The sequence below is a fragment of the Carassius gibelio genome, chromosome A14 (assembly GCF_023724105.1).
Source record: "Carassius gibelio isolate Cgi1373 ecotype wild population from Czech Republic chromosome A14, carGib1.2-hapl.c, whole genome shotgun sequence".
Lineage (NCBI taxonomy): Eukaryota > Metazoa > Chordata > Actinopteri > Cypriniformes > Cyprinidae > Carassius > Carassius gibelio.
This window is the reverse complement of record NC_068384.1, coordinates 3,416,580-3,442,953: the sequence shown is the minus strand read 5'-3', so window position 1 is coordinate 3,442,953 and position 26,374 is coordinate 3,416,580. Positions and strand designations below refer to the sequence as shown.

Below are 26,374 nucleotides of genomic sequence, written 5' to 3'. Positions count from 1 at the left end.
TCAAAAAAGTCTGTTATATTTAGCAGCTTATTTTGGTCAAGAACCACCTACTTTGACAGGAAAGGTCTGACTAAGCTTAGTTCAAGTTGTTTTTACATGCTCTTTAAAGAAGTTTGTTTATCTAAAAAATAAATAACTGAACACCTTTAAACAGCAAAAAAGATCAAAAGTGACAGTAGAAGTATTTAAAAAGTTTGTAAAGTTTAAAAACACATTTTAACAAATATATTTCAAATGCTGTTCTTTCGAACTTTCTATTCATCAACAACAAAAAATAATCTGACAAAAAATTTATCACATATCCACAAAAAAATTAAACAGTACAATATTAAACTGTTTTCAGCATTGATTATAATAGTAATAAATATTTATTGAGCACTAAATCAGCATGTTTTCTGAAGGATCATGTGAGTAATGATTCTGAAAATTCGTCTTTACCATCACAGGAATAAATAAAATTTTAAATTGCTATATAAAATGTAATAATATTTCAAAGTATTTTCATTTTTTATTTATTTTGTTCAAATAAATTCAGCCTTCACAGGAAAGAGGTCTTTCAATTACATGACCCCAAATAACGAAACAATAGTGTATGTATTGTTAGAATAGAAATCAAAATGAATGTCCAGCCAATAGCAATTGGTAACTATTATTTCTTTCTCTATCAGCCCTTTTCTGATAGTTCTGACTGCTAAATAAAGCTCTGCAACATATACCACATGATAAAACAATTGTCCATTTTGATAAAACAATTGTTCCAGTCACTGTGTATCCTTCACAAAGCTCAAGTGCAAGGAAAACTTTTACAACTGTAATAAGATTACAGATTAGCAGCCGCCTCCGCAGTCAACCCACAGAAAACACTCATGCTCTGGTGAAGCCACACAGGAGAAATGGCAGCCAATGTTGACTTAATGTCAGCTATACATTTAGCTTTCTGCCTGGCAAGGGCCAGGAAAGAAAATCTAATTTATCTGGAGTCTCAGAGGCATGATGACTGCCATACTCTGACATACACACACACACACACACACTCACACCCTTGGGAAAATAGGCTTCCACTAGCCTCTCTCGTTCACTTTCTCACTCACTCACACAGGCATCCAAGCATGCTGAGGCATTCACAGTGCACCAATGAGTTATCGAATGATTGACACCATGCAGCCACTCTAAATGGCTATTGGTATTCATCAAAAGAATGCCACAATGAATAACGGCTAAAATGTGTGTGGGTCTATACCTTTCTGAATGTTTTTCCTATGCCTTCTTTTCCAGAAAGGGATTCCCATCGGGGCCTTTTGCAAAGACTTCAATGAGAAAACCAAAGAGCTCAAAGAAGGTATTCCTCTTCCCATCAAGATCAATGTGAAGGTAGTGTAACCACTAAATAGGAATACTGTTGGTGTTTTTTTTTCATGTCAACACCACTTTACCAATCAGTCAGAGATGTGAAGTCTTGAGGGGGGCCTCATAATACACCTTATTGCTTTCAATCAATCTTGATCTTGTTTGTTTTGCAGCCCGTTTTCTCATTTTATGAGTCCCTGGAGGCGCTCGTTTACATTTGCATCCCAGGTGCATTCGAAAACAGCATTAGATGCGTCGGGAATGCCAAAGCGTGGATTATGCCTTCTTCTGACATTATGATCAAATGAAAGTATTGAGCGAAGTGGATTAAACAGAAGAACAAAGCTTTTTCGATCTGAGCGTGACTCATAAATGAGGAATAGTCATTGATGCAGTGTATGCAATGTTCATCTGGCTAAGTTTATCTCCTTGTTCACCTTCTCAGGGAGGTTTTCAGCACTTTTATTATAATGTTTTTGTCAAGGACACAGTATTGTGTTTGAAAGCAAAGACCGTAAATGTACTCCCAAGTTTCTTGGAGAAATGGGGCTGTTTGATGGATCCCTAAATTGTGTGCATTAGCAGCTCTTTCCCTGACACATTTTAGTCTTTGTTTCTCTCATATGATCGTTCTGTCTCTTCTAATCGAATCTCTCCCATTTTCCCCCCGCCCTCTGTAACAAAATGAGAGGTCTAGCACTTTCTCCTCATATTCCCAGTCTTTTAAATAAAGATGGATTGATGGCTGTTAGTGATGCTTGCCGAGTCAATGCCAGAGCACAGGGGCATTTGAGCAAAGGCTCATTATGAAGGTTGTGTGAAATGGCTTTTTATTATGGAGAAGTCATTGTTCACAAATTTTAAAGTGGCATGACTGTGTCACGAATGTGAGTTCTCATTACAGTTCTTCTGTTGAAAAGCTCTGGTGTGATTTCAATTGCGATTGCGAATTGTGATTCCCAGATTCGAGAACCCTCTGTGTCTGTAAGTGAAACGGGGTGATGCTGTGGCAGTCCAGACGGCAGTGCAGACATTGCGAGGAATATATATGGCCACATTACGCTCCGGCACTGCCACCCAATCCAGTCTGGGGTGTTTTAATGTCTCTGGCTCGTGTCTAATGTTCGGTCTCAGTCAGAACCCCAAACACATAATCTTCTGAGCCGATTAAGCGAGTGACTGTGGTCCAGTTCTGCCACAGTTTGAGTCCGGAGGCTTCTGTTGCATAAAGAAGAACTAGACATCTTCAGCAACAATGTCACCTTCATCTAGCTCATCTCTTTGTGCTGTCCTGTCAGTCGTGGTTGCCCGAGGGTGGGAATTGTCAGCCTTTGTTGTTGGCTCTCCTTTGCAGGTACATCAACTTTCATTCCAGGACCAGATGCAAACGTTTTCAGAGAGAGAGAAAAATGTACACCTCATGCTGTTGTCATTCATCATTTGTTCTCTGAATACACCTTCAACAGTGATTTTTATTTTTTTTGGCTCAAGTATTATCCCCAGACAGTTAACTTATTCTAGTCCCTCATTATGCACTTTAATTTAAGTTTACATTTCAGCAATTTTGTTGTGTTCTGTTTTTATTTTTATATATATTTATTTTAGTTATTTTCATTTTAATATTTCATCCCACACTTGTTTTTATTTTTTGTGTTTTAAGTTTCTTACATTATCATCTACTTTTTATATTTTATTTTATTCCGGCTTTTCAGTTAAAATATGAAAATATTCTAGTTTTAGTTTGTCAACAATAACAACATACCTTTTATTTGGTTTTATTTACATGTCTGATTGCTCAGATGTGTAATAGAAGATGTACAATAGTACAAGTTACACACAATTTTCAAAACTCCATTAAACAAGCCTCTGTATGTATGAGCAATAGTAATGTTGTTTGAACACCACTATTTATTTAGTTTCTGCAAAATAAAAAATGTGCATAAAGAAATACAAGAGTAATGGAGTAAAGAGTAAATCAAAAAGATGAATGGTGAGCAAAAAGAGGAAGAACTTTATATACTCATACTTTATACTTTTTTGTTATTGGCAGTGTTTATGAGGCTCAGAGGAACAGCGCTATCAAAAATGAAAACATGTTATCATTTACTCACATTCATCTGATTCCAAAGCCATTTGACTTTTTTTTCTTCTGTTGAGGCGTTTTGAAAAATTTTCACCCTGCTCTTTTTCATGCAATAAATGTGAATGACGACCAAGGGCTGTCAAGGAAGAAAAGTCAGATAAAATGCAACTCATTAATACGACTTGTGCTTTATTGCAATGCATGTAACAGCTTTCATTGTATAGATTAGAACAGTTTGGACATCTAAATAAATACCATTGTTTGTGTAACAACAAAAAAGACTGGTTTCTTATAGGTTTTGAAAGACATGATGATGAGTAAATGATGACAGAATGGTTATTTATTGGGTGAACTATCCTATCCTATACCACCCAGAACATAAAACTCTATTGCTAAACAAAGGGAAAATGAGTTTGTATGTTTCATTCTTCGAGTCTTACAGGCAAATTAGATCCTAAAGTTAGCGTCCTCAAACTATACTGATGAGCATTCGAAAGGGGATTGAAGATTAGCTTGGGCTACGTCATCTTTAGCTCCAGGGGCTGTAGAGAATATTCTGGTTGAGTTCGCAGCACAATGCTTGCTCTAGGCTTGAGCCGGATGGCTGCAATGCATTTTTGCCAGGCCGTCTCCCCTAGTAGGACTGCCTGTGGAGTCCCAGTTGTCCTGTTAAGCTGTCTGCCGCTCACTCATTGTTTTTGAGCCTCTCTATGCAGACTAATCCCTGCCTTAAAGCTTTGGTTTGGGCAGGCCTGACTGTTGAGGGTGTGTGCTGGGGGAATGGAGGGTGTGGATGTGTGCGTCTGGCTTCTCTTGACTCGAGTTTATGAGAGGCTGTCAAAGTCTATGGATGCCAATGAGACTCTGTCAGGGTCCAGAGACTCTGTTTGGTGCTAAGGATTTTAGCTCCTCTCGCTATGGAAGAGGATAGTGTTAGTAATACCACCCGCTGTGTGTGATGAGACTGATAGACAGAGAGCGAGAGCTTGACGCCCACAAATCCGAAACCAAAAATAACCTTCTGTTCCCACAGTCTCGATAGATAATCGTCCAAAACAAACTGAACATGCAATCCATAATGTTGCAGATTTAACTGCAGCATATAAGGTTTTTTATGGCAAATATTGTAAGCTTTATCATTTATTGTGTAGTTTTTATGTTTTTTTGACACTGACATATTACTGAATTTAGATTCTATTCACACAGCGTGGGTTTAATTCACATTTTCTCTTTTTCTTTTGTTAGCAAGCAATGCTTTTTTTCTTTTTTTATGTGTGCACTTATAGCACACCTATTTTCTCTTCTTGTTTTTTGCTGGAGCAACAGTTGCGGTGCACTTGGTGCCTTAGGCTTGATAAGACACCAAAAGACAAAACTACTTTTTAATTACTTTTATTGGCTCTTTGTAACCAAGCAAAATTTCCACTGAACTTGTTCAAGCTTTTTAGTTTTACAATAAAGTGCAGAAATTTACTTTAGTTGTCTTATTAATATAATTTTTACAATATAATTGTATAATTTATTCATATTTTTGGCATTTACTTTTATCTCCTTCCATATGAATGCATGTAAACCGTTATGTAAATATGAAGTACTGAAGTCATTTTGATCATATTGTATTCTCAAGAAAAAGAAAAAAAAAGAGAAAAATCAAGATGGGAAATTTAAGCAAAGTTTAATGGCAATTTAAAGGAAATAATTTGCTGCATTTACAACTCGATATGGACTGAAGATTTTAGACTGGAATAGGAAATTTATGTCACAGCATTTTAGATAAACGTAATTTGCCAAAGGTACATATATACAGTACCATTCAAAGGTTTATGTTCAGTGTGATTCTTTTTAAATAAATTGATAATTTTATTTATAACATGTTAAACAGGCATTTATAATGTTACAGATTTCAAATAAACCCTATTCATCAAAGAATCCTGAAATATTTATCACAGTTTCTACAGAAATATTATATCCTTAGTGAGCGTGAGAAGCTTTTAAAAACATAAGGACAAAAATCCTACTGGCCCCAAATCTTGCCCATCAAAATGACCCCACTTTTCTTTCCTCCAGTCGGACAGGACATATGACCTGAAAATTGGGCAGCCCACTGTGTCTTACTTCTTGAAACAAGCCGCCGGCATTGAAAAAGGAGCCGGAAAGACTGGTAAGCGAGACCTATTAAAGCCAGGGCAGCTGTGGTCATACATCCATCCTTCCATCTCTCAGCAGTCTGTTTGTATAACTCACCACCGCCTATGTTTCAGCAATGGACAGACTTCCCCCTGCAGGGTGTTTTGGTTCAGAATGAATTTTTTGACTGATGATATATTGATGATGAGCTGCACTGGTAGAGAGCTGTGCAATTACTAAGGGGGAGCGCTGCGGTGAAGGTGGCATGTTAAAAAAAGAGAAGTATGGATTTGCTTCATTTTTGTACATTTCACTCCACCTCAATTATTCTTTCTTATGCTCCCACTCTTTCCCCTTCCCCTCTCCTTCCATTACTTCTCCCCTTCACTCCATCTCCACTTCCATTTTTCTCAGTCATGATCAACCAAACCTCCTGCTGGTTTCTCTTTTTGTGCCACTGTGTTTCATCACCCCTCTCTTTCCCCTCCTGCCTTGTTCCTCCACTCAGGGCATGAGATCGCAGGTATGGTGACGGTGAGGGCCGTTTATGAGATCGCACGGGTCCAATCACTGGATGACAGCTTTAGCTGCGAGACACCTCAATGCAGAATGTTGTCAAGAGCATCATCGGTTCAGCCAGATCCCTCGGCATCAAAGTTATCAATGAGTGAGAGTCCTTCAAACATCATTCTACTGCATTCCTCACAATGTACAATATCAGTCATATGTTACACAAACTCATTTATATAATTTTTACAGAATAAAAATATTAATAATAATTATATAATAGCTAAAATAGCTCTCTCTATATATATAATATAATATAATATAATATATACACACACACACAAAAACTAGCAAAAGTGATCAGTATTATATATATAAGTTAATTCATCAAGGATGTATTACGTTGATTAAAATTGATGGTCAAGAAACTAAACATTACACAGTCATGATAATAAGAAGAACTGATTGAAGGATTGATAATGAGAACAAATGTTTCTTGAGCAGCATATCAGTATATTAGAATGATTTCTGAAGGTTCATGTGACACTGAAGACTGGAGTAATGATGCTGAAAATTCAGCTTTGAATCACAGGACTAAATTACATTTATTAAACATGTAAAAGATATTACACTAGAGAACTTTTTTTATTTTTTATTGTAATAATTTTACTGTATTTCAGATCAAATAAATGCAACCTTAGTGAAAAATAGTGCAGCCTTCTTAAGACTTTTTTTCAGAAACATTAAAATTATTAACAATTTCAGAATTTTTAATGGTAACTAGTATATCTCTTTAAAAAATCCAATAATTTTTTTTTTATTTTATGAAAAAAAATGCATATATATAATATATATAATTTTTTTTTTTTTTTTTTACTATTTTCAAGCATTTACACTTTCTTTTGTGTTTTCTGCATGTCTGGTCTCTACTGTGAGTGTTAAAACATCTATCTTTTCCTTGTATAAATATTGCAGGCATCCCAGCACCTAAAGACCTCAATAAGAGATGTGAATAAATAATGGCTGAATAAATCACATGCTCACCAATGACTTCCTTTCTTGTGCTCATTTGGAATTTTATGCCATTTCTCACTGTTGAGAATTGAGCTTGATCTGCAGCCTTTTAAAAATGAATCATGAAAATTCATGTTTTGTATAATTAATGTCTTAAAAAAATTGTAAGGGATGCTGTTAGTATATTTATTGAGACTATTCATTAAAGGAGTGTTTGCTTGAGAGCTACCAGAGCCTTTTCTATCCTCTGTCTCTGCGACATCAAATGTCATTGAGCCACTGAAATTTGGCAACATTTAGACAGGCAAAAAAAAGCAGTCTTGTCTTTTCTTAAACTGAACCTCTTTAATAAATGAACCATGTCACTGAGGCATAAATGCCCAGACCCATCATTTGTGCATGAGGGAAGAGCAATGCTCGCCTTGCATTTCAATCGATCTCTAGAAATATTTGAAATTCTAATGTAATGTAGATGTATCTGTTGACATGCTCTAATCTCGGTCTTCTCTGTCACTCTCACGATGCCCCCCCCCCTCCTCTCCTGTCATCCCTCTGTCAGCCTGACACCAGAAGAGTACGGGGAGTTTCTCCGAGAGCGTGAGGAGAGACTGAAGGCAGAAGCCGAGGCAGCAGCCGCTGAGGCAGCAGCAGCAGCAGCAGTTAAGAAGAAATGAAGAGCTGCTGTGTGCTTGAGTTATTTATCAATGCAAAACCCCCATTCATGTGGATTCGTCTTACTATTCCGGACGTGTTTTTCTAATAAAATGCTGCTCAATGCATCCAAATGTATTAAGGTGTATGTTTTCCTCTGTATCTCTCTTTGTTGATACTATCCTGCCTCCTGACTTTTTTCAACTTCCCATACTTTCTCTTTTCTTTTCTCTGCCTCCTACAACCATTTTTAGGCCTCTAAGCCACTTTCACGTACTCTTTCTCTCACATCTGTTGGCTTACCCATCTCTCCTAATTAACTCTGGGTAATAATTTTTTTTATTTTATTTTTTTTATAGCTGCTATGTCTTTGACATCTGTGCTGAAGTAGATTGCCCTTTGGCAACACATTGACACAGGTTGATATGCATTGACATTTTTAATGCTCATTTAAATGGATTGGATGCACCCAAACAGTTCTTGAACGTTTTCTTGTATTAAAAAAATGTATAGGTTGAACACTGTGATCTCTATTATCGACCAGTGATGTATTAAAAGTTAAACATATAATCCCATCTTTACCTGTCTACATAAACTATACTCATGCAAAGATAGATAGATAGATAGATAGATAGATAGATAGATAGATAGATAGATAGATAGATAGATAGATAGATAGATAGATAGATAGATGTGTAACACTTTAGAATAAGGTACCAATGTTAGTTAATATTTTAATTAACAGGAAAAAACAATGAACAATACATTTATTACTGTCAGTAGAAATCATATTATGCTGATTAATTATCAGTGCTGGAAACTGTTGTCCTGCTTCATTATTGAATTTTTTATTTTTATTTTTTGGGGGAACGATGTGTTAAATTGTTAAGAAGTGATAGCATAGATTTGAATTGTTAGAAAAGATCTATATTTTGAAGAAATGCTGTTCTTTTTAACTTCTTATTCATCAAAGAATCCTGAAAAAAAAAAGGATTTCAGTTTTCAACAGCACAACTGTTGCCAAAATTTCATATATATATATATATATATATATATTTTTTTTTTTTTGTTAAAAACTGTTTATTGAAATTTTCTTCTGGGAACAGCAGTATAAAACAAAAAGCAACTGTGCATATTTAGAACCTTTCCCATCCCCTGGTAGACTTCAAAATAAAGATTAAAAAAAGAATAAATAAATAATAAAAATAAATTAAGTAATATTAATACATAAAAATAAAATAATTTTTACAGATTTTAGAAAAGATGACACTACATTAAAAGCTGAAAGCCATAAATTTACAGTTTTCACATTAGATCCATGTAAACAAGAAGTTGAGAGTTCCATCGAGCTTATGTCCAACAAATACACAGTACACATGGTTGACGAGCAACTTTTTTGCTGCTGTGAAAGCAGCTAACAGTAAACATCTTTGTTTGATGGACAAGGTGAGGTCCCAAAAATCATTCATAAAAAAAAGGCATGGAGCCAAACATATCTCAGTACCCAACAAATAAGAAGTGAGAGCTGAGTCCAAAAAGGTGAGAGAGGGGGACCCCCGCCCCCCCCCCCCCCCCCAAAAAATGTGCCTAAAGGTCCTTGCGAACAGAGATTGCACAGGAGAAGATGACAGATTCATATAAAACATTTCATTGGAGTCAAGTAAACCCTATGCAGCAATTTCCAATGAATTATTTGTAACACTGGTATTTCTAATAATAAATCAACAGATTATAATGATTTCATAAAAATTTTGTGACACTTTTTACTGGAGTAATGGCTGATTGAAATTCATCTTTGCAACACATAAATAAATTCCATTTTAAGGGATATTAAAATAGAAACCCTTATTTTATATTGTAATACAATTTTTCAAGATTACAGTTTTTTTCTGTATTTTTTGGTCAAATAAAGGCAGCCTTGATGAGCATAAGAAACTTATGAATTTTTTTTTTTTTAAAAGATACTGATCCCATATTTTTTTTAATGACAGTGTGTGTGTGTGTGTATATATATAGTATATATATAAAACATATATATACTTTATAAACTGCTGCAGCTATGACATCAATATAATGACATTTTTATAATGGAACCTTTCAATTTATTAATAAAACGAGATCTGTAGTAAATACAAATGAATGATGCTTGGACGTTTTGTTCTGCAAAGTAAATTACACACTCCCATACTGAAAACATTTTTTTTTTTTTAAGAGTTATGTTTATTTTTAAAAACATATGTTTGCAATAAGTAAATACATAAAACCGTTTGGGGTTTGAGTGTGTGCACAGACCTTATTTTATTCATGGCTTGGAAAACCCCTTTATAAAAACCCATGGACAAAAAATCTAAAGGGAACTCGAGACAAATTAGTCTTCTGGGTTTTGACGTCACAGTTCCAGCACTCTATTCACATACATTAAAAGCTGTAGCCTACAGTAGTAAAAACCTTTACCTGTGTAGTCTACATAGACTTTACTCACATAAAGTGATATTTGTGACCCTGGACCACAATACCAGTCTTAAGTCGCTATAGATTTTTCTTTTATGCCAAAAATCATTAGGATATTAAGTAAAGATCATGTTCAATGAAGATGTTTTGTAAATTACCTACTGTAAATATATCAAAACTAAAGTTTAGCTTAGTAATCTGCATTTCCAAGAATTAATTTGGACAATTTAGAAGGCGATTTTCTCAGTATTTTTTGCACCCTCCGATTCCAGATATTCAAATAGTTGTATCTTGGCCAAATATTGTCCTTCCTCAATGCAAAGCATTATTTATTCAGCTTTCAGATGATTTATAAATCTCAAATTCGAAAAATTGGCAGGTTTTGTGGTCCAGGGTCACATACGTATAGCATATGTCAACTGCTTATATTGTCAAAAAGAAATTAGCTATATTATCGCCCAGCTGTAATCTGATAAATGCAAGGTATGAAGATTTTCATCAAAAATGAAGTAATGAATAAATCTTAATGGTGGATTTGTTTCTTACAAACAGCTTTTCGATTCACAAGATGTTAATGGACTGAGTTGTGTGGTTTACGTGGGGATTATTGTGCTGTTTTTATCAGCTGTTTGGACTTTCATTCTGACGGCACCCGTTCACTACAGAGGATCCATTGGTGAGCAGGTGATGTAATGCTAAATTTCTTTTAAATCTGTTCAGATGAAGAAACAAACTATTATTTTAGACATTATAAACAACATTAACTTTATGATTGCTTGACTATTGGGATACAGCTTGGAAAATAAATCTTAGAAGGGCCAGGCTTTGTAGGCAAAGGGAAATTGTGTAATGGATTGTAATTTGGTCTGTGATGGAGTAGCTCGACTGACTCAGTGACTTCACAATCACTGGCAAATCACTTGCCTCAAAAGTCAAGTGCATTTGTGATTGTTTTCCAAATGTTAGTCGAAAGTGAATGAAGTTATCTTTTTCCTCTCCGAGTACCACAGTAGACCCTTTGGCTCTGTCTCTCTCTGATTTGAACGAGATTGCAAGGTCTTGCACTATATCCAGGCTTCAGTGACAAAGTGTTCTCTGCAATTTCTGACTGCAATTTCACGAGAACAGGGAATGAGGAGAGATAACATAAAGAGGATGGGATTTCTTATGGCCTTTTGATAAAGGCACCAGAATCTGTATCGTATGCATTTGATGAAGCTTGTCAAAGTGCAGAATCTCACAAGAGCCCTGTAAGAGTTTAGAGGCAAGAGACTTTCTCAGACACGGTGATGTGGTCATATAAGATCTGCATTGTGGTTTTGCTATAAAAATGAGATTTGGTGTTATAATTCAACCAAACTTCATTATTATATACCTGTAATGAACTCCACACTACACTGCCTCCTGAATATTGCAAAAAGTAGATAAAACTACTCCACTTAGTAGGAATCAGAAATATAGCACAGACCTTGTTAAGCTTATAATTCCGAGAAAGCTTTCAGTAGACAAAACACCATAAAACAGTTTTTAAAGTTTTTACATGATATGGTGTCTTTCCTGATTAAGTCCATTTCCTCTCATTTTATAGTAGCCTAAATATAAGTTTGCAATTGTCTGAGTCATAAAAAAGGGGGGAAAAAGAGCAAGTCTTGTGCATATTAACTGTAGCCAGAGTCTGTGGAAAAGTGAAAGTGTGCTACATCACCATGATGAGTAGCCCTTCTATCAATGAATGTTTATTTGAAGTCTGAACTATGTACAGTTTACATGTTGAGTCTGAATGTGTACATTTGATCAACTTTCTTAGAAACACCAAACATTAGAAGAAGTTTGCTCCACATACGCTGAATTTATGCTGAGATGCAATTTGAGCTGGAAGAAAAAGTCTGCTCCACTTCAAAGAAATGCAGAAGAGGATGAGTGTAACCAAATGGGCAGCGATTTGAAGATGAAGACACTCAAGTGGAGCCTTCATGGAAAATACTTTCCAGGTTAGTTGAATGCTAAAATGAGACCTCCAATTCCATTATAAGACTGAGGGAGAAGAATGCATATCATTATTCTGAGAGCATATAGCTAATGAATTATTTATTGTTTTCCTAATTATGTAAGGGAAAACTCTGAAAACACCAACAAAATGGGTTAAGATGGTCATCGTATTAATTTGCTTTGTTCATTTCATAAATCTTTTTTTTATGAAAATAAAACTGAGTATAGAAAAGTAGTTCTAATTAGTAGTTTGATTAAGTCACTTCTGAATCTGTTCTAATACCTGTTCACCTCTTGTGGACTGAATAGCCTACCTTTTGCATTTCTCTAAGTGCTTTTTGTTAGCCTACTTTTATAAACTCATGAATCTGAATCTTTACATTGAAACGTTTTCATTCCCATATTTCCATATTATAATTTTTCAGATTTATTCTAATAATAGTTCAGTTTTTTTTCCCACTGGGTTTCTCACTGGAGAATGAATAATGCTTTCAGGTAACACTTTACAATAAGTTCACATTAGATAATGTTAGTTAATTTATTAACTAACAATGAGCCATACATCTGTTTCAGTAGCCTATTTATTCCTTTGTCAGCGTTAGTTGATAAAATTACAATTGTTTAATGTTAGTTCATGTTATATCAGGTCCTTTAAATAATATTAAAATATATAATTTGTGATTTAATAATGTATTAGTACGTTGAAATTATCAAACTGAAATTAATAAATGTTTTAAACGTCTTTTTCACTGCTACATTATGATAACTGTAGTTAATTTATTTGAATAAGTGGAACCTTATTTTAAAGTAGTACCTGCTTCCTTATTTACTAGATCTTAACGCCTATTCTAGGCTTCTTCTTTTTTTTTCGACTTTTCATAAAATTGCAATTTAATTCACAGAAGGCTCCTTTAATGTCCACATGGTGGCACTGCATCTTTAAAGACTGTTTGCAAGTTGCTAACAGACACAGAAAATCATCATTTGGTGAGTGTAACTCCCTCCTCTCCTGCATCCTGAATGGAGTGTGCTTTGCATATTACTGCGAGCTAAATGTGAGTCTAGATATGTGTCCCTATGTGCCAATAATTTTCAAACAGTCGTAACTGCTTTTTTTTCTCTAAAATCTTAGACAAATTTCTCTTCTGATGTTGGCAGCTGATTATCTTCGAGCCCAAGTCAGTGGCTTTGCTTAAATGTGAACTAAACTTTGTCAACCGCCTCTACCAACTTTACAACTCTACAAAAGTATTTCTGCATAATGAATGCAATCAAGTTACATAGCTAGCTGTTACTTAGCTGTTTTATAAATCATGCCACTCCATGGCTTGATGTGCTGTAATTAAGTTCATGTTACATGGCATGTCACAGTCGAACATCGAAATATTAAACGAAGTCACTCTCCTATACGTTTACAGCGGTTTTGGTCTAGAAAAAGCGTTAGGTAGAACACTAATTTCTTCCACTTTCTAATGTGTGTGCATTGTATGTTTCCACAAGGGGGCATCAGTTGTAGTTTGTTTTATATTTTATATCATTTATAGTTTATTATATATAACACTACATATATTTTCTCTGTTTGCTATATGTACAAACACACAGATTCATAAATGTTCTCTCTCTCTCTCTCTCTCTCTCTCTCTATCTATCTAGTGGCTGTTCAATTGTAAATTCATTACTTGTATTTCAGACTTGTTTTTACTAGTTTTTAACCATACATCTATGAATATTTTTTTTTTTTAAATACATTTAGGTAATACATCTAAGAATAGTAATTTTCACAGATAGAAATGAACAGAAATAAAACTTTGTTCAGGGATCTTTCTGTACATTGTAAGCATTGATTTGTGAAAATAAAATCAGTCATATAGGATGTAATATAGTTAACCAGGTTTCTAGTTCATGGTTAACAAATGCTGGTTATCTTAATTTTAGGATGTTATATTCTTAGGATTACTACATAGATGCATTCTATTTGACACCAGATGGTGTGAGAGAGCCAATCTGGGTTTGTGTTACACTGCTTATTCTCAATAAGCTGCAATGGGGAACCAATAAGAGGCTGGAACAAAATGTTCACATGCTGACGCACAGCTCTTTTATGACAGATGGTTACTATACTTATGATGCTTGATTATATTTAAGCTCCCCAAGGTGCATTGTGCCTAAAAATAGAAGGAAATAGGGAGAGAGAGAAAAGAGTTAGAGGGAATTGGGCTTTACATAAAAGAGCTAGAATTGGGAGGAGGCTTTGAATCAAATCTTTTGGTAACTTAACATCAGTTGCTGTAATTGGCTGACTGGCCCTTGTGCGTTAAATTCATTAGCATAGCAACACAGCTCTCTCCTCTCTCTCTCCCCTTATTGGGAAGGATGCTGTGAGGAAAGGGAGGAGTGTACTAAATTTGGTGCCTCTGAGCAGGAAAGCCCATATATGGAATCTGATAACGCTGTCATGCGACGTCAAAATAGCAGGTACACTGAGTGTGGGCTGAGAGAAAAAAGGGGTGGTGGGGGGGCTACGTGCGTGTGGCATTCAGTACGTGAGTGCGTCAAAACGGGAAGCTGGCAGTCTGAGAGAGTGCCTCTGTGTCAAGTGTGTGCGTCAGTCTGAGTCAGATAGCGTCTCATCGCGAGTGTGCGTCAGTGCTGTTGCTGAGCAGTCTGCGCTCCGGGGAAAGAGTGAGGAAAGCTCTCTGAAAAGATGGGATGCAGCGACAAGGGTGATGGAGTAATAGGAGCGAGGAAAGTGGTTAGCAAAAGGAAGGCATTAGGAGAAATAAGAAGCTGACACATGAGTACTTTTAAGTGCACTTTAATATAAATTCCTCTGTTTTGACGACCAAATACACTTATCAGCGACACAAAAGAACACTGATCCACAATGTCCATTCTTAATAAATAGCATATGTCAAGTATGTTTTCATCTCATATGATAGAAATGTCTCTGATATGTACAGACGATTGTTTGTACAAATGTACAAATGATTACAATCTTTAACCATTCCGCATCATGCCTAACTAGAGGCATGTGCACCAAGCACCCTGTAAATCAGCATACATACAATAAAGTACTTATTTTTAAACTTAGCATGTAAATAGCTAGAACATAGGAATCAATCCTTTACTTGACCGTAGACAACTCTACGTTAGCATGTCGACACCATGGGAATAGAACCATTCTCAACCCGTGTCGATTAGTAACTGAATAGAAATAGTACCCCATCCATATTTTCTCACTCATTTTTTAAAACAAAACTTTGCTTTGTTTTTTTCTAACCCCTCTCAAAAAAGAAGAATCGATCATTCACACATTCATTGTCACCACTCCACACCGCAGACAGCAAAGTTACGATGTCACTGTGGTATTCACTGAATAAAGGTGCTGTTTCACTTTGGTCTGCAAACTCTTGATGTGCTAGGCACACAAGAGTTTCAGCAGATTGCAAGCATTACAAATATTGATGCTGCAAAAGTCCAGTGCAATTCCTTCTAGCTATGTCCATCGGAGTAGCCGGTCGAAATGGATTCGTTACTCCATCACTCAGTAGTAGCTAGAAATAAGTCCAGTAATGTCCGTGCATGCAAAGCCATGCACAATATTTTGTCCTTCTCCCTGGGGGCTTCCCCTGCAGCTTGTGTCCGCCGGCCAGTAGGAGAACAATGTGAATACTTGATTTGTTGCACACAAAGTGGAATTTGTTCACATTTGTACATCACATTGAAACACATTTGAAATGATATGTCCAAGAATTGCATTCACAAACTCAAAGCCCAATGTAGTCTGAATTCACTTGTTTTTATTACTGTGTCTGACATTACGGTTACTGAGCTGGAAGATTGGAGAGTAAAGTGAATCAGCTGTGGGAAACATACTGATGTTGATACTTTTAGAAACTGGTCACTTTTTTGAAGTACCAAATATTGATTTATTATGTGAATACTTTAGACACAATAGGCTTTGTGTGTGTGATGCTGGATGACAAGCATTGAGCTATAAGCTATCTGTTGTTTCTTACTGAAAGGTTCATCTTTTTTATGTCCTCAAAGTTCACAACTGAGTTTTCACTACAAGTGAATACAAATGCAAGTCTGTAAGTCAGTTTATACTTACAAAGTCAGAGCTGTAACTCTCACTCATAAAAGCTCATGTTACATTATAGCAGTAAGACATACATTGATCTCTTAGTCCTCTTGTTTAAGACTAGTATATTGCATCGCTACCAAATGGTTGCACTATTATTAACATAAATGAATGGATAATTAGATGAACAATTGTGAACTTGACGATTTACTCTCCATAGATTTTAGGAAGTTCAAGTCTTTTTTGGCACTATATACATTATGTATATATTTATACAGTTAATTAATATTCACTTTTCAGCAAAAGTAGCTCCATGAAATATGACAATATGCCATACTTAATGAAGTAAGTCACAGACTTATTTAGAACGGAGAATCACTTCCACTCCCATCTGAAAGACAAAAAGAATGAACGGGACAAAATGTTAAAAACCAATAATAACATCAGTTTGACAAAAATGGCAACAAAGCACAGTGATCAGCAAAAAGGCCAGCTCTCACCTTTGTGGAAGCACTGTTGCGGCGCATGAATTTGGAGTTGATACAACTCAGGTTGTTGCCCCAGGCCAGGGGTGATCGAGGCACCTGCCCCAAACATGGGTTCCAGGGCGGCCAGCTCCTCGAGGAGGGACTGGGCGCAGGGCAGGCCGGGCGATGCGGGGCTGACAGGCGAAGAGACAGGCAACAAAACTGGGGTGGTTGGGGAGGCAGTCAGCTGCAGTGGTGGAGATGTTGGTATGCCCATGTACAGAGGTGATGATGCTACCTCTGTCTCCATGGCAACTTCACCTGCCGCCTTCCCATCTGCCATGTTGCCTGTGTTGACTGGCGACATCATAGCCCCTCGCCCGGCCTCATTGTTACAGTGCGCCGATTGGACGCTACAGAAGTGACCGGCACTCATAGCAGAGACCCCGTCAAAGTGCAAGGGTGGGCACCAGCACTCAGGACTGGAGGGAGAGGAGGGGGGGCTGGAGTGAGAGTAGGAAGAGGGTGTCGGTGAGAGGGGAGCAGAGGACATGAGGTCCTGCAGAAGGGTCTCCATGACACTCTCCTCAAACAGAGAGTCATCATCAGGGAAGATGGGCAGGTCCAGACCTTTCCAGGACTTCAGTGGGTAGAATTCACCCAACAATGGGATTGAATCAAGTCCCGCAGAATCAAGAGATTGAGACTGAGAGTGTTCAGAAATGGTGGAAGGGACCAGCTTGGTCAGCAGTGGATCTAGGTAGAAGCCCTCTACTAGTGTGCTGATGTGCTGGGCTAAAAGCGAGATCTCCATTCTCTCTTTTTCTCTCTCACGTAGTGAGGAGAAGAAGGGTAGACTTGGCTGTTTTCCAGGTGAAGCTTCAGGTGTGAGGAGACCTTCTGGTGGGTAAGGTAGTGGCCCAAGGGGGACGTCAACATACAGTGGACCACGGACCTCTGGTAAAGTCATAACCGTACAGTCACCATCACCTGGACTGTCAGGAGTAGGAGGGAGTTTCTCATAGAGCAACCCACTGCAAGGCTCCACTGGGAAGAGGATCTCTGTTGTTGGAGTTGTTATAGTGAGAGGCAAAATAGTTGAGAGTGTTGTCGTTGGAGGAGGTGGGCTGCCTTGTGGGTTTGATGGTGCAGATGGAGAAAGAGATGGAGCCATTGTTGTTGTTACTGTTGCAGTTGGAGCAAGGGGAGGTGGTGAGGTAGCCCCGGTAGGATCAAAACTAAAATGAGGTTCCCCAAAGGGAAAATTGCTTCCACCTAGTTGTGGTGTGTATGGGGGTGTACACACAAATTCCTTGGTCTGTTGGGCCTGGGAGGTAGGAACAGGTGGAAGAGGAAGGGGCAAGGCTGGTAGAAGAGGATCTATCTGGAATGCTGGTGGCAGCAGAATATTCTGAGTGAGGAAGTCCAAGTCAGACACTGTTGCAACCGTGACTGGAATGGGAGATGATGCAGAAGAAGGACTGGCCACAGTTTCACTGGGTTCGTGTTGGAAGAAGCTCTCCTCCTCCAAAGAAGAGAGACTGGAACGTGGGCCACTTTCCAGTTGTGCAGGCTCCATTGAGGAGCTGCCACCTTGTTCCTCAGTAGATCCTGCACTGCATGTGGCCGTGCTGAAGTCAAATGACTGACCAGAGAGGCCACTGCTTCCTGGTGTAAACACTTGGTCAGGACTTGAGAGGCTTTCTTGTTGGGAAGTGCTTGAGCCCAGCACCAAGGAAAGCTGGGTTTGTTCAGAGCTCAGCTGCTGCCTGACTGACCAAGCCTCTGTCTCACTGTGGCAAAGAGAAAGAGACACAGAATTAATGATATTCTTACTTGTTTCAGTTTTGGCCATTAGTCTTGACTTTACAGATGTAGGCTCAGCCTTACCTGATGATGAAATTGTTACTGACAATAGGGGTTTCCCCAGTTTCCAGCTGCAAGACCATGTAAAGCCAGACCCATGAGTGATCTGCAGTCTCTACACGGACCACCATCTCAGCCCTGCCTTCTCCTCCCTCTTTCACTGTGTGTGGTAAAAAGATGGGTAAGTTAAAACCTTTTCAACTTTTTGTAAGGTTTTGTGTCATGTCTTGGTGGGTGGTCAGAAGTGCTTTTATTACTGCAGATGCACATTATTCTGTATTGCTCTCTGCAAGTGTCAAAAGTTGATAGGCAACTGTGAGTTAGAAGAGTACACATGCAGGGCCTAACCAAGCAAATATGGCTGTGTTTTGTGTGTTTAGTCATTCAAGAATGAGACTCACATAGGCTGCAGTGCTGAGCTGAGGCATGTGAAAGATCCTGAGGATGCAGGAAACTGTACCAAGATTGGGACCGCAGAGTCTCCACATTTAGACCCAAATAAACATTCACACTATAAGATGAAAAAAAAGGAAAAATATAAGAAAATTATTATTTTGTATTATTATTTTTCAAAGCACATTACTATTAGTATATCACAGTTTTATAAAATTACTTGAGTCATTTAACCTCACCTGTCTTGTGCTTCCTGAAGTCTCATGTCACGGCTGTGCTGAGATTGGAAACATGGCAGGAAGAAGCTGCTCTCTAGTGCTGCAGCTGATGGTGGCTCTCTGTCTTGGGCAGTTCCACCTCGGGAAGTGTGAGGCTCCAGAGGAGCACAGAAACATATCCAGACTGGGTTGGAAGTCCAATAGGATCCTGGGGAAGACTCGTTGGGAGGTTGTGACAGGCAGCGAGCTCGGATTAAGACAATCTTATTGCCTGCGCTCTGCCTACGCACTGATTTGGAGGTGTTGAATCTGCAGCGGAACAGACGATCTAAGGAGGAAAGGCACAAAAATTAATGAACACATAGATATATATATATATATATATATATATATATATATATATATATATGTACATATATCTCAAATGTGTGCCATTTTTTAAAGATCTTACCTGTGTCAGGTGAAGTTGGAGGCACCAAGTTACTCCTCATAATAAAATGGTCTGCAGTGTCTATTATGTCGTACACACTATCCCCTTGAGCGACCAAATCTACCTAAATATTCAAAATAGAATACACTGTGAGTGAACTTCCTCTTTCATTCATATTTCTTATGAATAGGCTGAAATAACTTGAGATGAAAGGGAGAGGATGCCTATAAAGATTTAATGACAATAACTTTTTTTGTCTGCTTCACTCACCATTGAGTGTCCGAGATGCTCAGAGACGCTGTCTGACAGGTACAGTAACTTGCCTTCTCCAGTCAATAGCAGAAGAAAACCTGGCATCATTTGTACCAACTCATTCAGTTCATGAAATGTGAGAAATTCCTCGGTTTCCTCAGCACTGCTAGCTGCAGCTGTATCTGAAAAAAAGTAATTTAAAGACTGAATAAACTATTACATTTCATTCATAATAAAAGCAAATTCACAAATGCGATAGCACGATTTTAATTTCAGAACCATGGACAGCGTTTCTGTTTCAGCACCATGGAGAGAAGTCATTTTAAAGCGCAGTTTGAACTACATGTTATTTTGTATCTAAAACATAGTTCTCTAGCATAAGCAGCTCACACAGTGTTAAAAAAATCAAGAGGCACCTGTTGCAAAAACTCGGGGCAATTCCTCAACACTAATTCAAGCATTACAGAAAATACCTTTATATTTTCCAAAACAACTGAAATTGTATTTACCTTGACTAAAGAAGACAGACTTTCTCGTGTGCATGCAAGCCAGCGACATGATATGTAGATAGGAGAGACGAGACTTGTCCGCATCGGAGATGGGCAACAAGTCCTTCAGGTTCCTAATTTCCGCGTTTATCTGGTCTCTTCGAGCTTTCGACGCTCCTTTGGTGGACCGATACATTGTGGTGACTGACGCTGAGGACGCTGAAAGTATAGACTACGGTGCAAGTTGAGAAAAGTGTGAGGCTCCTTCCCAAAAGAGTTTAGGCGCGTTCACAGGTGTGTCATCTCAGCACATGTCCAGAGTACGGCTGCTCTTCTCCTTTCGCCTGCCTTTCCCGGGTTTCCCCCCGCGGTTCCGCCACAGCGCCTGGCTCAGGTTGCGGACCGGAGATTGAGTCAGTCGGCTGCTGCTGGAGCCGTTTCTCGCCCAGATATCCGGAGTCCGTAAATCTGGTGGAGTAACATTGCAAGCCGGTAACTTATATAGGCTGGGGCTTCACCAGTGTAGGGGGGCTCCCAACGCGCCAACACCGACGTAAAAAAGAGCGCAGGGGAGGGGGATGGAGTATAAGGGGGGCCGGGGGATTTATACATTTCATATCAGTGTAAGCAATACTGAATCTCACTCATCTCACCCCTCCCAAACCGTGAGCTCTGACTCTGCTCCGACGTCAGCATCCCCTCTCTCCGTTGATGACGTTGGCTTGAAATCGGGAGCTCCGGCGACGCAAAAAGCCCGATTTGGACAAAACTGAGCAATGGGCGGGGTTTGAGTGAAACGTAGACGGAGTCACCGCACTCCGGTGTATAGACGTGTGCAGAGAAGGGGGTATATGTTTCTGAGCTGCATACGAACTAGATAGAGGACTACTCTCCCCGAATCCTCTTGTGGCAGTGCTGAGTGCCTTCAACCGACCGAGTTCACATATGATTCAGAAAATGATCTTCGTGTTGTTGGCTATTCCAGTGTCTTGCCTAGAATGCAGTGTCTTGCCTAGAATGTTCATGGATGCAGAAAGTGTTTGCATGTAAGCACTGATGCAATCCTTGACATTCGTGCTGTAATTTCACGCATCGCTGCGTTATTTGCATCAGTTTCCACATCTGACAAGCTGTGTAACCACATAATATATTAAGGGATATACATTCACAAAAAAAATTGTGGCAGATTGTAGTAGCTCTAACAGCATGCGGGACAATGCACATGCGCTTATGATGACTTTAAATGCAGCAGTGCATGGGGTAACCGAAAACACAGAAATCTCTGTCTAATTATTATTTATTGCTTTCTTTCTGTCCTTATAAGGGGAACATTGAGCGAGCATACACAAGGACAGCAGCACTTAGTTATGTCGTATTAGTTTGTGTGCGTAAGTCTACATTGTGGGGAAGAGCCAATGGCTCACTCAGAATCTATCAGCGCAATATGTAGTCACAGTAATAGGGCACACATAATTGCTTGCTTCATTATGAACTTGAGATGCTCCTGACGAGGGCAGTCTGCATGAGACAATAAGGTAACTTATTAAAAAAAAAATGTTCGCCTCCATTTTGTTTTACACATTTTAATTCTACATGGTAAGCACATAAGAGAACACAAATACATTTGAAAGCAATGCATAAAATATATGTTAACGACTACACTAAAATTTTGTCTACACGGTCTCTGTCATCTAATGTCAATTATGATCACAAATCAAATTATAAACCACATATGACATTTTGCTTTAAACTAAATGACTGTGATTTTTACCCATGTAGATTATTTAATTGGTTTTAAACTGGTGTTAAACTTGAAACCACTCACTGGTCTCCCCTAATTAAAACACCTGTCAAACAATTGTTCATTTATATCACAAGCTCTACTGATGTTCTTTGCATACTCTCTGGACAGTTTGTTCCATCCATAATGTCCTACAAGCCGAGTGTTACAGATAGAAGTCTCGTGCAGAGACTCCAGCCCTCGCTGCGGTTCTGCCATTCGAGTCTATTCGTTTTCTGAAGAGGAAGCGAAGTAGCCTGTTTAGTGAAGGTGAGCTATTTTTAGCAACATGCAGAAACTCCAGTGCTTTTAGGAAAGTTATCACAGTGTTATCGTTGTGGCTTGCTGGGGTTAACGATGCAATAAATCTCGCGTTTCATTTTCATTCATGATAACTGACCAGCAGCGATCAAATACATAAATCTTGAGAAGAATAACCTGTTTATTGAATCTTCAGAAACATGCTATTTTATACGGTATTTAAACGTGTTCGTCACTCATTCACATGTCCATCTCAGGGGCACGCGCATGTCTCTGAAACCTGTTGCGCGCGTCAGGAGAGTGAGCTTTTTCTAAAAATAGTCCATGGCTAGTGACTGACAAACGCACTCGTCCTCGGCGACACATTTAGTCTTTTTAATCACACATTTGTGTTTCCTGGTCAAAAATAGATGAGTAGGAGTAATTTGGGGTCGAATATTAATTGTCAGTGGGTTATGTGATATATGCGTAATAGGCTATACCTTAAACAAGCCTAAACTGGTTTGCTGTTTTTTGTTGGTCTCAGGATAATCTATCTTTTCTTTTAGCCCAAATCCATTCTTAAACTAGCAAGCAGACAAGCTTGACTAGGATGGAAGACCAGCATATTGGTTTACACTGGTTTAAGATTAAGTTTCTAATCACATTTATACATAATTTGTGCAAATGTGATTATAGAGGGAAAATCAGACAGGAAGACACACTGAACACAAAAGAATCAAGAGGGTGTTGCTGTACTACACAGGGCCCTTAATTTGCCTTCAGTCCTGTTTGATCAGCTCTAAACTATTAACTATTGACTAATTAAGTCTGAATTTGATGCAAGATTCACTGAATTAAAGTTTACTTGATGTGATACAAAAGACATCTTGTAGTTACTAGACTAATTAGGATGCTCATATTCAGTGGCAGAATCATGCATTAGTTTGTGCTGGTTGTAGATCAGGCTGATCCCTACTGATACTTTGTAATCACAGTGCACCATCCATGATTAAACTGTAGCAGTAGCCACCCGTTAACAAATTTCCCCTCTTAAAATAGTTTGAGCAAGCTCAAAGAGTGATTCAGAAACACTGAAGCGTTCAAGGCTTTCTGTGTGGCGTTCTCAAGGTATAGTTTGTTTGCATTGCCTGTGCTGTATGATATCTTCAAGGCAGAAATGGTACAATATGAAACACCATTGTTATTGAGGGGGTTTACTTCAGCATCCATTTTTAGTAAATTGGCTGTAGTCAATGAGTACCACTGAGTGCAAATTCTTTAATTAAATGGGTGGTCAGTTATTGTTAGTATGTAGTGCATAAACTAGATTCAAATGCACATGTAAAAGTGTAGTCGAAACCGATTTGTAGAGCAGGTGATGTAACGCTGAATTTCTCCAAATCTGTTTCGATGAAGAAATAAACTCATCTGCTCATAGGATGGTCTGAGAGTGAGTTCATTTATTTTTGGTGTAATATGTCTCTAACTGCATTTCCCTCGTAATTCAAAATCACACATAAGTTAAAGGTGAGAAAGGATTCTGAGCGGATGTTCTATAACAGTTGCTGTATGTTACATCTTTCCAAAATGTGTTCAAAAGTTTTTGTAGTGGTCGTTATATCACAATCAGGATTTTCTGAGCATCTAGTGCCTTCCGGATGGGAGTAAATGGATAATGCCCAGTATGACATCCCTCTTTTAGTAGGATGTCCCTGGAAACAGGAAGATGTAATTTAGCCTGTGCCCAGAGAGCACGACTGAGTTGACTGTGCCCACTCCTCTGATTTTACACACAGTGGACAAAAATATCCATGCAGGGAGTGGAGAAATGTCCCTTTTTTTTAAGAATGTGAATCTCATTCTTAGACCAAATATAAGACTTGTGTGCAGACAATTTTGAGAAAAAAGTACGGTAAAAATAGTGCATTTTTAAATTACCCATCATGCCATGCATTAAAAACATATTTATTACGTTTGGACTCAGTTGAGGTAATTCAAAAGTCGTCTGTACTGAATCTGAATCAAGTTTAATTCAGCTTTTCCATCAAATAATTTTGTAAGTGCAATCAAACTGTGCCAAAAGTAAGAAGAGCTGTAAAAAAAAACTTGAATGAGAAACACAATGTCACTGGCCTCTTGTGCTGCTGAAGTATGCTTGTCCTCTATCTCAAGATTCTTTCTCTCTGTGCTGCTGTTTATTTTTACACAGAGAGAATCAAGGTCTTCACTCTGCCTCTTGAAAGAAAGGAGCTAACCTGTCGCCTAGCAACACCTCCCACTCCTGCTGAAGCCAGAGGAAGAGAAGAGAGGAAGAGGAAGGATTGAAGCTGCCTATGAAACCAATAATAAGACAGAAGTAAATAGTGTAGCCTTTCAAGTCAAGAGCATCATGCCAATGTGTGGGTATATTTGTGATATCCATAGCATACTGAGACGCAGATGAAGTTGCACCTGTCGTGGCATTTAAATCATCTACATTTAAGTATAATAAATGATCTAATGCATTGTTTAGCCGTGTGCGCTGCTTGATTCATATAAACTGTTGTGAGTGAGCAGATGTAACACTCAAACACCCACACACTGCCTCCCTCCCTTCCCTATTTCTGTCAGAGATACTTCCCCAGCCTGCAGCCTGGTATATTATTTTTTTTCTCTTGTGCAGTGTATTTTTAGACCCAGGGCTCAGAACAGTGGGAAAATGTGGACTTTTGTTGAAGTATCTCTTTCTGTGAATACTAATTCATGACGTTTTCATTGACAAATATTAGTACTTGATGTAACTTTGCAGATATCTTGCCCTTTAAATCGTAGTCCATTCACTCTTTTTGTTAAGGAAAATTTCCACCGATCTATTTATAGTCCAGCAAGAGCATTCTATAATTCCATAAGGTCTTTTTTTCCCTCTTGCTGTTTAAGCTCGCTACTCTATTCCAGCACTACATGCCAGCGCATTGTGCTCTCACCCTCTTTTTCACTCCCTCTCTCTCTCTCCTTTCGTAAGTTGCTGATGCAAGGTTGCCATGGTGACGTGATGTAGATGTGTGACATCAAAACAGACCTCAAGCAGCAGATTTTTTTTCCCCCTTTCAGTCTGTCGCTCGCTCGCTATTCTCCCATCTCATTTCATATTAAGCCAAAGGCACTGCATTACAAAACAACTCCATGAGCTTCTGATCTAAACCAACCTCACACATGTAAGAAAGATATCCTTTTAACTGCAAATCCTGCAATTTCTCTTAAAATAATGCAGCTCTTAGTGACCATAAGAGATCCATTATCCATCTTCGCCATTCAGCTCTGCCTTTGATAGTAGCCATCAATGATTCAGTGTGTGCGTCTTTGCCCATCTCTGTGCACTTCGATCTGAACGCAATGTCAATGTGTAGTGCAACCATAGTCTTTGTATCAATATTTTTAGTGCCCAGGTTTGTTCTTTGTCCTTCTCATCTGTAGTTGTGTATTTGTTGTTGTGGTCCACATTAAAAATCTAGGATTAATAAATTCTTCTAAGTGAAAGAAGTTTTTTCTAAAATGCAAGTGAATATTAACATATTGTGGGCTCTAAGTGAGTTATCAGATGTAATTGGATGTTTTTTTTTTATTTGCCAGTTCAGCTTTTCACTCAAATTGTAATGTGCTGATCAAAAATGTATTTGTTATATAAAATATGCATGAAATTAGAAAAATGCAAATGCAAGGTCAACAAATCAATGGAAAAACAAATGTATATGAAGTTTCATAAAGCATTGCATAACTATTAGAAGAGAAGAGAGTGGGCAGAGATGGTTAGAAAGAGGAATAGAATGAGGCACAGGGAGGGGAGGGAGAGGAGGGAGAGAGTAAGGTACTTCAGTGCTTTTTTTAGCTCTAGGCTAAAGTTACAATTATTGCTTTTATCCATCCTCAATTTCCCCTTGCCTCCCTCTCTTTGCAAGCAAAGAGAACCCTCCGAGAACCGATATTTCCTCATGATTAGTGATCATC

At 38.2% G+C, this 26,374-nt stretch overlaps 1 protein-coding gene, 1 long non-coding RNA gene and 1 pseudogene across 2 annotated transcripts in view; 2 read left to right on the top strand and 1 right to left on the bottom strand.

Moving 5' to 3' along the window:
* Nucleotides 1–7,857, top strand: part of LOC128027339 (39S ribosomal protein L11, mitochondrial-like) — a 28,165-nt pseudogene extending 20,308 nt beyond the window's left edge.
* Nucleotides 7,858–13,150: 5,293 nt separating this feature from the next.
* Nucleotides 13,151–26,374, top strand: part of LOC128027281 (uncharacterized) — a 21,905-nt gene continuing 8,681 nt past the window's right edge. Inside the window, exons 1-3 of the long non-coding RNA XR_008186665.1 lie at nucleotides 13,151–13,224; nucleotides 18,651–18,767; nucleotides 24,600–24,746. This is a non-coding gene — a long non-coding RNA (uncharacterized LOC128027281). The remainder of the gene's footprint in view (nucleotides 13,225–18,650; nucleotides 18,768–24,599; nucleotides 24,747–26,374) is intronic.
* Nucleotides 14,969–20,852, bottom strand: LOC128027279 (neuronal PAS domain-containing protein 4A-like). The gene is made up of 8 exons (XM_052614716.1): nucleotides 20,389–20,852; nucleotides 19,898–20,061; nucleotides 19,649–19,751; nucleotides 19,219–19,525; nucleotides 18,988–19,097; nucleotides 18,611–18,746; nucleotides 16,754–18,513; nucleotides 14,969–16,644 (listed from the first exon to the last, which is right to left on the bottom strand). The coding sequence occupies exons 1-8, from the start codon at nucleotides 20,561–20,563 to the stop codon at nucleotides 16,616–16,618; spliced, it is 2,784 nt and encodes a 927-aa protein (XP_052470676.1). The 5' UTR covers nucleotides 20,564–20,852; the 3' UTR covers nucleotides 14,969–16,615.

Coding starts and splice junctions, on each gene's coding strand:
- LOC128027279 (XM_052614716.1), bottom strand. CDS start 20,563: ATGTATCGGTCCACCAAAGGAGCGTCGAAAGCTCGAAGAGACCAGATA. Junction 18,747..18,987: donor AGCTCAGCACTGCAGCCTAT/GTGAGTCTCATT, acceptor TACCACACACAG/TGAAAGAGGGAGGAGAAGGC. Junction 16,645..16,753: donor GCAACAGTGCTTCCACAAAG/GTGAGAGCTGGC, acceptor TTTGTCTTTCAG/ATGGGAGTGGAAGTGATTCT.